This window comes from Micromys minutus (assembly GCF_963924665.1).
Source record: "Micromys minutus genome assembly, chromosome: 3".
In the NCBI taxonomy this organism is placed as follows: domain Eukaryota; kingdom Metazoa; phylum Chordata; class Mammalia; order Rodentia; family Muridae; genus Micromys; species Micromys minutus.
Window position 1 is genome coordinate 52,664,459 of NC_137972.1, and position 15,796 is coordinate 52,680,254.

The 15,796-nt window shown below is 42.8% G+C and overlaps 1 protein-coding gene across 1 annotated transcript in view; it reads left to right on the forward strand.

The window, feature by feature from the left end:
• The window catches only part of ADAMTS9 (ADAM metallopeptidase with thrombospondin type 1 motif 9), a gene marked incomplete at its 5' end in the record, with an annotated part of 164,561 nt that extends 150,690 nt beyond the window's left edge, over positions 1–13,871 (forward strand). The window contains 2 exons of the mRNA XM_080913845.1: positions 8,852–8,946; positions 12,043–13,871. Coding sequence (XP_080769971.1) covers positions 8,852–8,941 — 90 coding nt within the window. The 3' untranslated portion in view covers positions 8,942–8,946; positions 12,043–13,871. The remainder of the gene's footprint in view (positions 1–8,851; positions 8,947–12,042) is intronic.
• Between the last annotated feature and the right edge of the window lie 1,925 nt (positions 13,872–15,796).

Genomic DNA, 15,796 nt, shown 5'->3' on the forward strand with positions numbered 1-15,796 from the left:
TCATGCACAGGACCTGCACAAGATCACGCCAACCCCAGTCCAGCATGGGGAGAGGAGGCTCTCAAGGGCCACCTGAGCAGCTATTGGCAGCTGACAGTTGCTGGGAGATGGGGTCAGTTTCCTTCAGGTACAGCCTGAGGCTACCTGTGTTCCAGTGCATCTAACCACACCCACACACATACAGGTGGCCACCCCTGGACTCGGTGGGTTTTAGAAACTAGAGAAAGGGAATATGAGGGTGGGTGGAAATGTGGTGGAGGGATAGGGAAGGAACCAGGGGGAGGGAACTGGGTAGATTTGATCAGAACACATTATGGAGGTACGCATATGAAATGGGATATTTCTTAAACGCAAAACAAAAATTTTAGAAGTCGTGGAAACATTACATGCTAGTGACAACAGTAAAATCCATTGGCGAGAAAGCCATGTGACTTTATCTGAGGCAGAATCCCCCAGAAGAGGGGCATGGTGCAGTGTCATCCGCAAGGCTTCACAAACCGCGACTGGCCTCTTGTTCTGGGAACAAATGCAGGACTCAGCACTGAACTACATACAGACTGAGGCCTCAGATGTTCATAATCTCTGTAATAAACCAGAAATATACATCTCTGATGTTTGCTAGGCTGATGTCATACTCCTAGTCAGTAACTACAGTCTGAAAAGCTTTGTCTTAGGTTAAGCAACCTGCCTTTCACAATTACACCTTTAGTATATCTACATAAACAGTTCTACATGAGGCACTCTGGGGCTTCTGGAATATTCTACTTCAAACAATGCCGCCCCTCAGTGAAAACCTCGCTTCTCCAAGCCTGCTTGGGAATAACACATTCTCCCTGAATTAGAAGATCTCAGTGAGGTAGGCTCACCCTGGGTCTGTAGTGCAACTGGAAGCCAGGGATGCTACCTCACTCCTAGGGACAGGTTCTATGCACTCCCTAAAACGCAATGCTACGAAATCTGACACCTGTCTTTCCTGCAGACAAACTTATGGTTGTTCAATGCGGAGGTTCCCTCAGGAGACGCCTGAGATCTCAGGTGCTACCAGACTCTAACTACCACCTCTCTTCTGTCTGCTCATTGCTGTGTTGGCTTGATTTATGAATAAGTCACAGGAAGAAATTAACATCAGCTTCTGATAAAAATCAAAGCAATTGTAGCAATATACTATAAACAAGGTTGTGTGAGCATGTGCTGTAAAAACACCTGTGTTTGCCTCCTCTTGGGAATGCAATGTCCACGTGTTGGGCTAAGTCAGACTAAGTCAGAGTCCCTTGATCTAGAACTGGTGGCATAGCAATTGATGTGATAGCAGAGATGCTCTGAGTCACTAAGGCGCAGGCGTCTGTATTGCCATAGATTTGCTGGACAAACGAATGGTCATATGCCAGGTGGGGTAAAGCATCAGAGTGAGAGGTGTCATCACATTCAGAGCGGGATGTGTTTGAAAACTTAGGAACTTTTTTGGGAAATTTCTACGTATCGTGTTTAAGCCACCATCGACTGAAGATAAACAAACGGAGCAACATGAAACCCTGGTATTTGCAGGGCGTCCAGAGCTGCTCTTTGTTGGGAAAGGAACACATTGACTCTGCGCCATCCCAGCTTAAGGGGACAGCAAGTGAGAATGAGGATCAATCGGAGGGAGTCAGACTGGAGATGTAGTTACATGTCTGATAATCCTCCAGGATAGGCTCGGTCTATCCTGTCACTGCCCAGCCATTGGCTCTTTGGTGAAGGTCCTCCATTGCTGCTGAGAGAAGAGGCCTTCTCCGTCCATACTGGAAGTCACCACACACACAGTGCAGGTGGTCATCACCGCTGTCACCTTGGGTTCTTGTGAAATCAGGGAAACCACGGGAGCATAAGCAACAGCTGGTGATGTGGTATCTTTGCAGCCTGTGGCTTACTGTTAACTTGAAGAAGCTAGCTAAGGCTGCCTACCGTGGGTAAAGGGACTGCAGGCCAGAGGGGGAACCTGGGGGAGCTGCTACCTGCCAGGGATTGGTTGAAGGGTCTGGTGAATTCTTACAGACTCAGCATAGATCTCTGCGTAAGCACTAAGTGGTCAGAAGCAAGGCTGTGGCTAGGAGGTTAGGCACGAGGGAGGTTCCAAGTTCTGAGCTCAGTGGCCAGGAACATTTTGGTCCCTTCAGTGCTAACTGTGCTTGTGGCATAAAAGGACTCTTGAGGCTGTTCAGAGTTCTGCTCACCATCCTTGGATGGCCTAGCTGCTGCTCTTTCAGGGAAAGGAGCTTGAATAGGTCTCCAGGGCCAGGCAGCTCAAAGAAAGCCCATGTCTGGCTGGTTGGGGGTGGGCGCTCAGGGATTCGTCTGCTTCCCTTATATGCCTGGGGAATTTGAAGGCACAGGGAGGCTGCTCTCAGAGTCTGCCATCTACCAGGACTCCTTGTGCTATGGGAAAGGTTGTAAATAAAATAGTTGATTTATGAAATAATGAAAGTTATGTGGCACAAACAGGTTTTTCCTACCTCCGATATTTTTTAACAACAGCCAAGTTAAGAAATGAACATACATGTTTGCACATGTATGTACACAGTACTGGAGAATCTCATATTTGTTCATTGACTGCTCTCCAACTTGTGAAAACCCAGAAAGTACCCAGACCTACAAAGTGGGATTTCATAGGTTCACATGTTCCATGCATGTACATTTTAACCTGCATATTTTTATGCTGGACAGTATTTATACATCTATATATGTCTATACATACATGTATGTATGTACATAGTTGTCTGAGAGATGTGTAGGGGAAATTTTATGTTATGTGTTTTGCACAAAGTTTCAGAAAAAGTCAATTTTGCATGTTATCTTAACCCTAACATTTCATTTTAGATCCTAAAACTATGTCCCTAACTGTTAATATTTCTATAAATTTTCTTAACAAACTCTTGCCTCTTACCCCTTCCACTAAAGACAGGCAAGTGAACATGCTTCCACCAAAGATAGGCCCCCTTCCTAAATCTCAGGCGTCAGCTTCCCTGGAACCTATTCACTGAGAAAAATTAAAAACTTAGTAAAAACTGGGAATACAAACTATGCCTAATAGGGCAATGAGTCATTCCGTTATCTTATATGCAGTAGTTGGAGTGAGTATTAACAAACTATTTAAAAGAGAATTTGACTGTAGAAAAGAAATAAAAGCCAGAATTTCATTGCATGCCATTGAGAGCTTCTGGCTCCCTTTCCTTCTGAAAGAAGCTGTCTCCATGGCAGCCATGTTTTCCTTACTGTGCAGTTTTATTTTGCTTTTCGATCCGGTGGTTGTCAGGATGCTGACATGCTAGGAACACCTTCAACATCATCTGAGGATAGCACATCACAGGTTAGCCCCATGATATCTGTTTTGCCTAAATTCACCGAGTTTCAGTGGAGGGAATAGTGCAACTACTGTAAAGCCAGTGCCAATTTGTAATAGCTAAGGCCTGTTCTCATTTGGTGAAGAGAGACTATTATGGATGTTCTCAGAGAGTGTTTGTAAGAACAGAGAGATATAGTCACCACAGATCTGAGTTCCATCCAGAACCCACATAACGTGGCTGGCTGGGCATGGCAGCACATACTTACAATCCCAGAGCTGAGACGAGCAGATTCCTCAGCCCAGCCTACTCGATGAGTGAAGACCAGTAAAAGACCTTGTTTCAGCAAGTATAGAATGACACCAAACCATGGCCCCAGGTTCCACACATACACAGATACACACACATGATGATGATAGCAAATGCTTGTTCAGCACCCAGGTTAGGCTGCGTCCTGTGCCAGGTGGCTAATGTGAGTTCTCTCACTACAGAAAAAATATGAGAAGAGACGTGTTTGCCATTTTACAGATGCTCTAGGAAACTGAGGCCTCCTGGACTTCTTTAAAACCAACTCCAACCTTGGCCACCAAACCAAAACACCAGTAGAGAGGCTGTGTCTGCCGCAGACCTGTGTACCAGAGCCTCTCCCCTGCTTAACAAAGAAAGTTTGGACTTAGATTAGCTTTGATGATGCTAAAGATGGTCCTAGCATGTCAGCATCCTGACAGCTCCCGGCCCTGACCGAAGAACCACATGGTCCAACATCTACCTACAGCACTCAGCCAGGACACCAGTGGTGATGGGGACTCATTCCCGTACCAGCCACACCCCAAATCATATGAAAAATGTTAAAGTGGAGAAAACATTTTGTTCTCTCCTTTTGTTGTTAAATTGGCACTGTTTTCCTTTCTCATTCTCTCTTCTGGGTGAGGGGGGAGAAAAACAACCCTGAGATTACCCATTGCCACTGTTTGCAAGAGACATTACAAGTGGCCTGTAGAAATTATATCTTCATGACCCTTGACCGGTTCTGAGGATGCAGCCCAAAGATATGAGAAATAAGTGTCTTCAAATAAGTCACAGTTGTGGAGAAAGTGCAGTGTTGTCCTAGGAGACCCAGGTCAGGTGGCAATGCTCCATACAAAGGGTAGAGTGTGGCACTACACTGCAGCAGAGAATATTTTCAAATATGAAAACGAGTCAGGAAAACTAACTAGCAAGATATTTACAGCTCAAAACAAAATCCAGCTTTGTCTCCTCAATCATGCATTGAATCCATTTAATTAATGTGTGGTTAGGATCATTATTATCCTTACACGGTCCTTCCTAGATGCTTCCAAATTAGCTGGGTATCACTTTTATATCATGGGGCTTACATTCTAGCATTAAAAGAAATACTAAAGAACACTCTCCAGTTTCGGGGTGCTTGAAGCAGACAACCGAGTCCAAACTATGTCTCAATGGAAGCTGCCCTTGAACTGAGTTTTAAAACATCTACCAGGCTGTGTGGGGCATTCAGGAAAGGATGCAAGAGCATTTCAGCCGACTGAGAATGGCACATGCAACGGTCCTGTGGAGCCAGGCTCTTATCATATCGGAGGTGCAATCCAAAGAAACGCAGGTGTGCAAAAGGCTGGCAGAAGACAGGTGTGCCAGGGCAACCCAGCACCGACTGTGTGGGGCTAGACTAGGGATCAGCAACCCTATTCAGCAAAAAGGACAGAAAGAAAAGATTTGGTCTTAGTTTTTGGCTTTTGTTGTTGTTGGGTTTTTGTTTGTTTGGTTGGTTGGTTTTGGTTTTGGTTTTTTGTTTTATTTAGTTTTTCCAAATGACAGGATTAGTTAGTTATATATGTGTAATATAGTACAGACATCCACAAGAATGTTATTACTTGGGCTGGAGAGGTGGCTCAGTGGTCAAAAGTACTTAATTGCCCTTCCAGGGTGTCCAGGTTTATCCCTAGAATCCACGTGATGGTGTGTCACCATCTCTACTTCCAGTCCTGGGATGATCTGATGCCCTCTTCTGGCCTGCAAGTTTGAGTACACACACACACACACACACACACACACACACACACACACACACAAATACAAATACAAATCTTTTTTTCTTGAATGTTACCATTGAATCCTAAACATAAAAACAACTGAGTAACATTTTTAACACAAATCTACCAAGGCAATATTGGAATATTGGAGAAGGAAAACATTTTGTCTCACTAGTGGTTTCTCTTACCAGAATTTATGGTAAACATTTGTCTGTTAGTGCTGATGGGAAGGAGATCGTAAGTTTTGTGCTGCTAAATGCCTTTTTATGTAGACAACCATTGCCAAGCACTGTTATCTCTTTACAACTATACAACTTTAATCAAGCATGTCAGGCATCTGTAAAATTTTACTAGAGTTTTTTCTGGTGTTTGCTTGTTTCAGAAGTTTATTGTTTTGTTGGTGAGTGTGCACCTACCTGCATGAGCTTTACTTACAGATGTGTGCAAGAGCTCACGGAGGCTAGGATGTCTCGGATTTCTTGAGGCTGAAGTTGCAGCCAGTGTGAGCTGCCGGATGTGGGTGTTGGAAAGCAATGAACATTTTTAACTGCTGAGCCATTTTTCCTGCGCCCTTATACCTGTTCTATTAATCATTTGCAGCTGAAAGTTATATGGAAGCGTCTTGTTAAGTGGCCTGGTTAAGGGAATTTTGAAATATGAAAATTATGTCTCCTACACATCAAAGTCCAGGCCACACTATTGGATCTGCAGTTTGTGCTCAGGAAACACAATCGCTGTGAGTGTGCACGGAATAGAGGTGCATCTCCTCGTCTTAACTTGTGATGGCCTGGAAGAGCGTCTGAAAAACTTAACATTGCTCGTTATTTAAGCGATATTTAACATAGTGTGAGTGTTATCTACAAGGATTGTCTCCCTCAGTTACAGGCTAAGTTTCTTATTGATAGCAAAGCTAACTTTCAAAGCCACTGAGGGTTCACTTGTAGTGACCAGGAGCAGATTTTATCCTCATCTCTGACCTCAAAAAATGTATTCAAAATATTGGCTGCTGTTCAGCTCTTACCGTTACAATGGGATAACTCAAGTGTTTGAACTCTAGCTCTCGCCAAAACTAATCCTAAAGCTGTGGGCAGCTGAAGAAAGGGGAGGGGGTGAGCTGGGTGCCAGTGTTCAACTCTCGCCCCGTCTCCTGACCGAATGCCGTACTGCACTGACTTCTGGTGGCTGCCTTGTCTTCGTGGTGGCCTGCCACATAGCACACTCACACTAGGCTTGACTGGACGGGGGAAGCTTAGCTGGGATGGTTGGGTACAGACAGGATCGTGGTCTTTACCTGTGAATGCACAGGTAAAGAACACACACACATCCAGGAGCAGCTTCGGAGTATTAGTTCCATTTATTGAGGGAAACAGACTATTTAAATCTTTGGGGTGGGTAGGGGCTATCAGGATGAGAGCTCACCATTGGCTAGGGCCAGGGTGCTGCTGGACATGACCTTATAAAGGGAAAGGAAGTTTAACCTGGCTATTGGCTACGTGATCTCCTCTGGTAAGGCAGGAGTAGGAGGCACAGGGCTGTGTGGATCAGGACATGCTGACCCAGAGCAGGGGCAAGGAGGTGGTGCAGGTGGTGGGGGTGGGGTGGGGACGCAATCCTCCTCCCGTGGGTCTCAGGATGAGATCTCCAGGGTTTGATCCTACCTCCAGTCCCACTGTTGCTCCAGGCTTTCTCCCGGTCCCAGGGCTCCCTGGAGTTTTCCCACATGACAGGCTGTACTCTCAAACAGGGGTCCTAAATAAACTCAGCCTCCTCTCTTGAGTTGCTTCTTCTATTGGGGACTTTGTTGTATCAATGAAAAAATTAACCAAAATCTCCCAGAGAGTCCCTCTGCTCTGGTTCTTTCTCCACATCTTGGATCTTTGCATCCATGTCTGCTCCTCGGAGACAGTGCACACACATTTATCCTAGCCATTGCACAGTGGGTATGGTCTCCTTGAACAAACAGCGAGGTCTTTTGACTCAACAGAAGCCAAAGAAAAATTGCACAAAGCAACCCTCCACCTTGCTCCTCACTGAATAATGTCCTGACTCCTGTTCTCGGGCACTTTTGAGAATCCCTTCTTGCCAAGAGCTGATTTTCTTAAGCTAGTTTGTTTCCCCTGCATATCCGTCTTCAGTTCTTGCTGTTATATAAGATATAATTAATACAGTGGGTAAATTATTTTTCTTATTTTGCTAAGAATCGAGGCACACAGAATGTACCCATTCCCTCTTTTTGTGAGCAAACTACCCTGTGTTAATATTCTACCTTAAATTTTCCACATTTGATGGCGGCTTTCTCATAAGTTGGAAATATTGTGACAAGTACTTAGTGTGGGGTATAGGTGTCTGCTGTTGTTTTTCTTTAAGCCCACTTGTAATGTTGTTGTGAGATAAACACAGTAATTTGTTGCCTAAAATGAATCACACAACACTCCACATGCTCCCATGTTATAAAAGCAGGACATCTAAAACCCACTATCCTCGTCTTTTTCTTGATACATCATAGTCCGATGGGCTCGTGTATTAGTGACTTGTCCCAGTGCTGTGACAAATGTCCAATAAAAACAACTGAAAAAAAGCAGGTTGTATTCTGGCTGTTTGAGGGCACACTGTCCGTCGATGAGAGGAAGACGTGGTGACAGGAACAGGCAGCAAGACAACGATCCCATTAAATCCACAGCCGGAAAGCAAAGGATGAATGGGAGCTCATGCTACCCTCATTCCTCCCTGCTCCGACTCAGCCTGAGCTCTGAGCCTGCATTTAGAGCAGTGTTCTCGCCTCTCAGACATATCCAGAAGTGTACTGCTCGGTGATTCTAAGTCCAGACAAGGTGACAATGAAGATTTACCATCACAACTGTAGTAAGGAAATAACGAAACTATTGTGATCTAGCAATGCACCTCTCACTCACAACACAGCAGAGTTAGAGTTGTGTTGCTGGATTCATGGTTTATTGAACAGTAGGTTAAAGCAGCAAACCACTCATTCCTCTCAGTACACCGTGAGAGCGGCTATAGGCTTTAGGTGCATGAGTGATGCTGGCTGTGCCAAAATGTTAATCCTATACAATTCTCAGGTGTCAAGATATACTCTTCATAGTTTTCCTCAACTCTGTAGAAAGGTAAATGTAATAAGACATGGAGATGTATACCTTTAATAAACTAACCAGGCATGGAGATGTTTGCCTGTAATTCCATACCCAGGAGGCTAAAGCAAGCGTGGATATATAGTAAGACTCTTTCTTTGTCTCATAAACTAACTTGCCAATGGCATTCTAGCTTTTAGGTAATTCAGAGACAGGTGGTGGTCTGGATTTGACCCTGTGAGCCTTGTCTGCTGACCTGTGCACTGGACCACTATGAGTGTGTTGAGTTTCATTTTAACATTAACTCTGGGTGCAAGAACTACTTTCCCCCAAAACCACTGCAAGCCCCCCAAACGGCAACCTCACAAGTAATCTAAAATGATGCATGTGTTTGCAGGATGGTACCCGGGTCGTGGGGAAATGTGGCGGTTACTGTGGCAAGTGCACTCCATCTTCTGGCACCGGCCTGGAGGTGCGAGTTTCATAACTAAGGTAAGCTTCTCCCTACCTCTCTCATTTTAATCTATAGCCTAGTGATAAATAGATTGGGTAAACAATCTCTCCCCCAGAAGAGCTATTGTCAAGCATCTGGAAGTTAATCCAATAATATTCTGCCCTTTACATTCTTGCTTGTCTGTCTTTCTGTGTCTGAGGCAGTCTGTCCCCCATCCCTGAACCCAAGGTCCTAAGGCCTTTTGCATTGTTTCTCTTCACTCCATACTGAAAAATGCTGCTTTCTGCATGCTTCACCTCCGGGAGTCTTACTTCCTAAGGTCTCTGGTAGATCCAGAAATCTATGTTTTGAATATTGGAAATTGTGAAGTGAGGGGCTGAGATATATAGTATCTCAGAATATAATATATATCCTGAAATGCATATAACATAATAATGTTTAATTTTATAAAGATAAAATATATGTAGCATGTTATATATAATAATACCAGGAATTTAATAATTACAGTAGTGCTTGTGTTTGTTGAGCTTGTACTGTGCTGACCAACATACAGGAATCGTTTTCTTTGGCTCCTCACAAGGAGGTCATAAGGTGGAGCTCTTGTCCTTATTTTTCAGTTGAGGAAACTGAGGCCACAACCATTAAGTAGCTTTCTAAGGTCACAGTGAATTTCCTTGCAGACCCCCGTGATTTCTTACACCAAGAACTGTGCAGTGTCACGGCAGTGTCACCGATGTGCCATTTACAGCAGGGCCAGCAGCTTAGCGTCATCTGAGATCTTATTATAAATGCAGATCTTAGACCCTCTTCACACTCAGGAAACCAAAATCTTTATTCTATCGAAATCCACAGGAGACGCATGTATGCCAGCAAGTACTCACTCCCTCTGCTGGGCAAAAGATTAAACGGACCATTTTTCATTATGCTGGTGCTACTTGGCACAGAGGTTCAACCAACTTGTGTGACCTTCTCACACCTTCCCTATTCTGTCCAGTGGCCATTCAGTCCCCCGAGAGCCCATCCATGCTCTGACAAATGAGTTACTATCTGACAAATGCTTAAGGAGACATCAGTATTAAAAAGTATTCCTCTAATGTTTTTAAATAGGCTCTTGCTTATTAGGCCAAGCTAGCCTCATACCTGGGACTGTTATGCCTCTGTCTCTGAAGTGCAGGGATTTCGTTTGCACACAGCTGCCCGCTACCACACGTCGGCAAAACTGCCAGCTAAAATTCATGTTATGTGTGTTGCAAAAGGCAAAGACAATACACTAAATAACTGGGAGCACACGTGTGTGTGCTTCAGGCAGAGCCCCCAGTGATGTTCTCCACTGGTCAGCAGTGAGCCCTCCTGGTGGGTCTCCCTCAACATGTCACCTGAAGGTTCTCACTGGGTCTCACTACGATTACATCATCATTATAGCTCCTGATTAAATTTAATGCATTCTGCAACCAATCTCCTGGGGCTAAAGAAATGGCTCAGTAGATAAGAGTACCACTGGCTGTTTATCCAGAGCTCTAGGTTCAATTCCCACCACCCACATGGCAGCTCAGAACCATCTGTAACTTCAGCTCCAAGGATCTGATACTTTCTTCTGGCCACCCAGGGCGCCAGAAAGACATATGGCACACATAGGTAGACAGAGACAGACAGATAGACAGTCAGGTAAAGCACCATATACAAAATACATTTAACACAAACAAACAAGCTAAAGACCTCTCCTCACATCTGGCTGTATCACTTGGTCAGTTCTGAGGCAATTAGTGTCTCGTGATCTGAGATCTTGTGCCTAGGGAGACAGATGACAGCTATCTGCATTTGGAAGAGGGTCACTTCTAGAAGAGCAAGAAGAGGTTTGACTTGGGACTACAGCTCAGTGGTAAGGCTCTTTCCCAACATAAACAAGGCACTGGGTTTGACCCTTAGAACCAGAACAATGAAGAAAACAATAGTAAGTTCCAGGGCAGCCTAAGCTAAAGAATAAAGCACACACACACACACACACACACACACACACACTAAACACACCACAAACACACCATATCACATACACATACACCACACACATGCACACCACACACATTCACACATCACATACACCACAAACACACCACTACATACATATACCACATACACACCACACACATCCACACAATATACACACACCACACATGCACACCACACACACACATGCACACCACACACATACACACTACCCATACCACAAACACACATCATATACACATATTACAAACATACCACATCATACACACACCACATACACGCACACCACATACAGACCACATCATATACACACTCACAAAAACACACACTCATACTCACAGTAGTTGAGGAAAGACTTGACATCTAAAAAGAGAAGATGGGGCAGCAGAAGACAAAACTCAGCAGTTATATTCCAGAGACCTCATTTTTGTATACATTCCATATCTTCTTGTGTCTGTTATGGGACATAAAATATGAGTGCATACATAAAAAAGTCACACATATGTAAGAAGAATAGAATAAAATGTATTAACATTCAAATATTATCCCAGATCAGATTTACAGGCACACGACTTTTTTCTCTTTCATTCTTTTGTAATTATTCTTTTAAAATTACATCCATGTATTTATGTGTATGTACTGGGGCATGGATCTGAGACCAATTCACTGGGTCAGTTCTTGCTTTCCAGCAGGCGTCTCTCCTCAATCTCCATGTGCCTGTTTTCTTTTTTTCTGTGGTACTGAAGGTCAAACCCAGGACTTCACACAGCTTAGACAGGCACTGCACCACTGAGCTGCATTCCCAGCCCATTTCTGTTTTGCTTATAGTAGATAGATAGATAGATAGATAGATAGATAGATAGATAGATAGATAGATAGATGATAGATACATATATAAATAATACATAGATGACAGGTACATATATAGATGATAGATAGATAGAGAGAGAGAGAGAGACAGAGACAGAGAGACAGAGAGACAGATAGACAGACAAAGAGTTCACTTTCTAACCTAGAGAATATTCTAAGTGACATTTTGTAATTCTGCACATGGAAGTGCAGGTTTTACCTATTCTTGACTCTCAACTTTTGGTATGAAAGATTTATAACTTCTGGTTTGTTTATTTCAGGGGCTCTGAAGAGGAAGCCATATGAGTCGGATGAAGGATAGTAATTCAATACCTCCACCTTAAATTTGGGTGCATCTGTGTGCGTGTGTGTGTATCTGTCTGCATGTGTGTATGAATGTTTGTGTATATGTGTGTACATATGCATATATATAAATATATATATATTATATATATACAGGTTGAGCATCCCTTATCCAAAAATTTTGAATTCTGAAATGCTCCAAATTCTGAAACATTTTGAGTGCCAGTATGAGATCTCAAATGGGAAATTTTACGCCATGAAAATTTGTTTCATACACAAATTTTTATAAGTGCCATACAAAATTATATTTCTGTCATGCATGTAAAGATGTACAGAAAACACAAACAAGACACATAACACACATTCTTGGGCAGGTATAGTTCTCTTCCTGATTACCCTACTTCTTAAAATCTATACTAAAATTTCCTAGTAAACTATGACTCCATTTAACAAAAAAGAAACATAAAATATACTACGTGTAGATAAGCCCCACCCCAAAGAGATCTCATTTTAATTATGAAAATATCACCAAATCTTCAAAATGTCTGAGACACACACAGATGCTCTCAAGCATTTCAGTGAGGGATACTCAACCTGTGGAATACCCTAATGATGTAAAGTTTAATATTTATGTTTGAAATTATTTATTGTGATGTAATATTTTTGTACGTAAAATGATTTTATTGTGACTGCCTGTGCATGATGCTTCCCCTTGCAGTCAGACCGCTGCATTTTACGTACTCTACATTATATGTAGTATATGACAGAGTGACTCTTCCTTATCACGGTACACTGTTGTTTACTTTTTACCTGAAAATGTGTTTTACTGTTACATTTTGAAAATGTTTTGAAAATGTAATTATTTTTTTAACAACCTAGCTGACATCAAGGTGCTATGTGAGTTGAATAAGGGTATTTTTGGCAATTGTGGGAACGTTTCATTAGCCAATATGCAAGTGAGCAACACCCAGGTTCTACCAACTGTTAACCATAGTCTCTGTTCCGTTTCATGTGATCTCTGGGAAGAATTATGATGCCTTGGTGCTAATATTATATGTTTTTAAGGTAATTGTCAGAGTAAAAACTGTAAACACTTCTTAACAAAAGGGAGCAAGAGATAGATAATTCCCAATGGATAAAATCACTTGCTACCGTAAGACCCCCCTATTTACAATTCTTTTTAGACCTGCCTTTTTTATAATCGCTGGACTCTTTTCTTACCACTGTTGTTGGTAATATGCTCTACTCTGGTCCATGGTGCCTTGGACTCCTTTCCATCACTGGGAGGGTCCACTAATAGCTTCCTTACAGGGTGACACTGGGAAAGGTGGCTCTCCTGCTGTTTTGCCACAATATCCTCAAAATTTATGAGCAGCAAGACAACAGAAGACCACAGAAGCATGGCCGTGACACCCCCGGCACACTCGTGGCTGTGACACTCCCAGCACACTCATGGCCTTCAGCACCCCTCGGCATACTCAGAGAATGACAGGAGATCAACCACCTTTTACCTGAAAACTTTGGCCAATGACGTCCCTTGAGGCTGGGAGCCTAATACCTTGCCAGGTTTCCTGTTGTCTTCAGCATTTGTGTAAAAAACAAACTGGTGTATAAGATGCCCAGGTCTTTCTGGTCTTCCATGAATCCACCTTTTGTTACTTCTTTTGGAAATGGACATGCTGAGGCAGTGGTCACAAGACATTTCACTGGAGAAAGCCTGCCCAAGCTTTCTCAGACCAAAGAGATTAGGAAAACCCTGTCAGTATTCTCCAACTCCACAGAAATGCCAGAGCACTTGGTGTATGAACAAGTGTCATTTTCTATTGTTAATACATGTGAAATATATTATAAATAAATATTGTGACCACATCCAAACAATAGATGTTTCTCTTGGCTTCTGGACTCTTGATTAAAGTTCAAATATGAATGTCTCTAGGGATATATCTTAATATACACTTAACATAATATCAAATATATGTATGTAATATTGTATTATAACCCCAATATGCATATATACATATGTACATATACATATATTACATGCATGTTATTGTATGTATATGTGTATACATGTACATAAAATATTATATACATATATTATAACCTCAATGTATATAACATATGTATAATGAGGTTATAATATAATTACATTATTTTCCCCATCTCTTTCTAGCCTCCAAACTGTCCCATATACCCCTCCTTGTTCTCTCTCAAGTTCATGGTCTCCTTTTTGAAAATTAATTGTTACATATATAACTGTAACTTGCTCAGTCTGTATTATGTTACTTGTATGTTCATTTTCAGGGCTAATCTTTTGGCACTGGATAACCAACTAAGGCTGAGAATCTGTGGTCTCCCCCCATCCACTTTGCCATGTCTGTTTTGTCCTTATTCAGTTCATGTCCTTATTCATACTCATGAGAATTTTATGGACATAGCTTTTGACACTCCAAGGAGACAATATCAGCTCCCTGATCCTCTGGCTCTTATAATCTTTTGTCCCTCTTCTCTAATGTCCCCTGAGACTTAGAATTGTTTTGTGGAAGTGTCCACTGGGACAGGCTCTACAACCGTGCATTTTGATTGCCTGTGATTATCTGCAGCAATCTGTTGCAAAGAGCAGTTCCCATGATGAATGAGCACCACACTTACCTTTGTGTATAAGGACAAGTGTTTAGGATATAATTAAGGATTTTGTTGAATTAGTGAAGCGATGGCTGAAAGCTCTCCAGAATTCATGACTTCCCTAGTCCTGGGTTCTAGGCATGGTTCTCCCTTGTTGAGCCGGTCTTAAGCTCACTTAGAGAGCTCTTGCTAACAACCAAGATGTGCACATCACTCCTGCATCTTTAGGGTTATTGAGCCTTGCTGGTCATTTCGATGGTTACAGGCACCATAGCTGGACTGGACTGCTGGCTGCTTCCCTCATTTGGAAGCTTGTACCTTCTGGGACCATGAAACCTAGTCCTCAGGAAGGATGCATTCAGGTCAGCTCCAGCTCAGGAGCCTCTGAGCCTTGTGCCTGAAGACTATAGAGAATCACCTTCCACTTTTATGGGGCGGCCTTGGTAATAACAATAGTTTGTAATGTTTGGAGAGTCTTTTGGACAACCTTTATCAATGATTCAAATGAGCGCCTCTCGTCTACATTATATATGTATGTTCACACATAAGGTTTTGTGTACTATGGTGGTTATTTGGGCAGTTAACAATAAGATTCCATATGGCCTTTCAGACAGTCTTACTGTCTTACCCTCCTTCTTCTGTAACTATCCTCATCCTTCCCCATTTTCTCTTTCCCTGATCACTTGTAACCTGCTATTCCCCTTTCTGTTGCTCCGCTGTCCATCTTACCCTGGTAATGGTCTCTTTTGTTTTAACTTTCCTGGTTTCTGATGTTACCCCAGTATATGTACTCACATCTCAAATTTTGGAGCTAGGAGCCTCTGATGAGAGAGAACATGACTATTTCTCTGGGTCACCTCATTCAACAAGATACTCTCAAGTTATTTCCCACTACCTGCAAAGTTTGTGGTTTCACTTCTCTCTACAGCTCCTTACAGGTCTTCCCTAATACACGTGCACCGAGTTCCCATTGTCTGTTGGTTGAGCACATGTAAGTAGTTTCCACTTTCTAGCTGCTGTAACTAGAGCAGCAATGAACAGGGCTGAGCAAGTATCTGTGGAGTAGAATGAGGCCCGTGGGCACATGCCAAGGAGTGGAATAGGCTG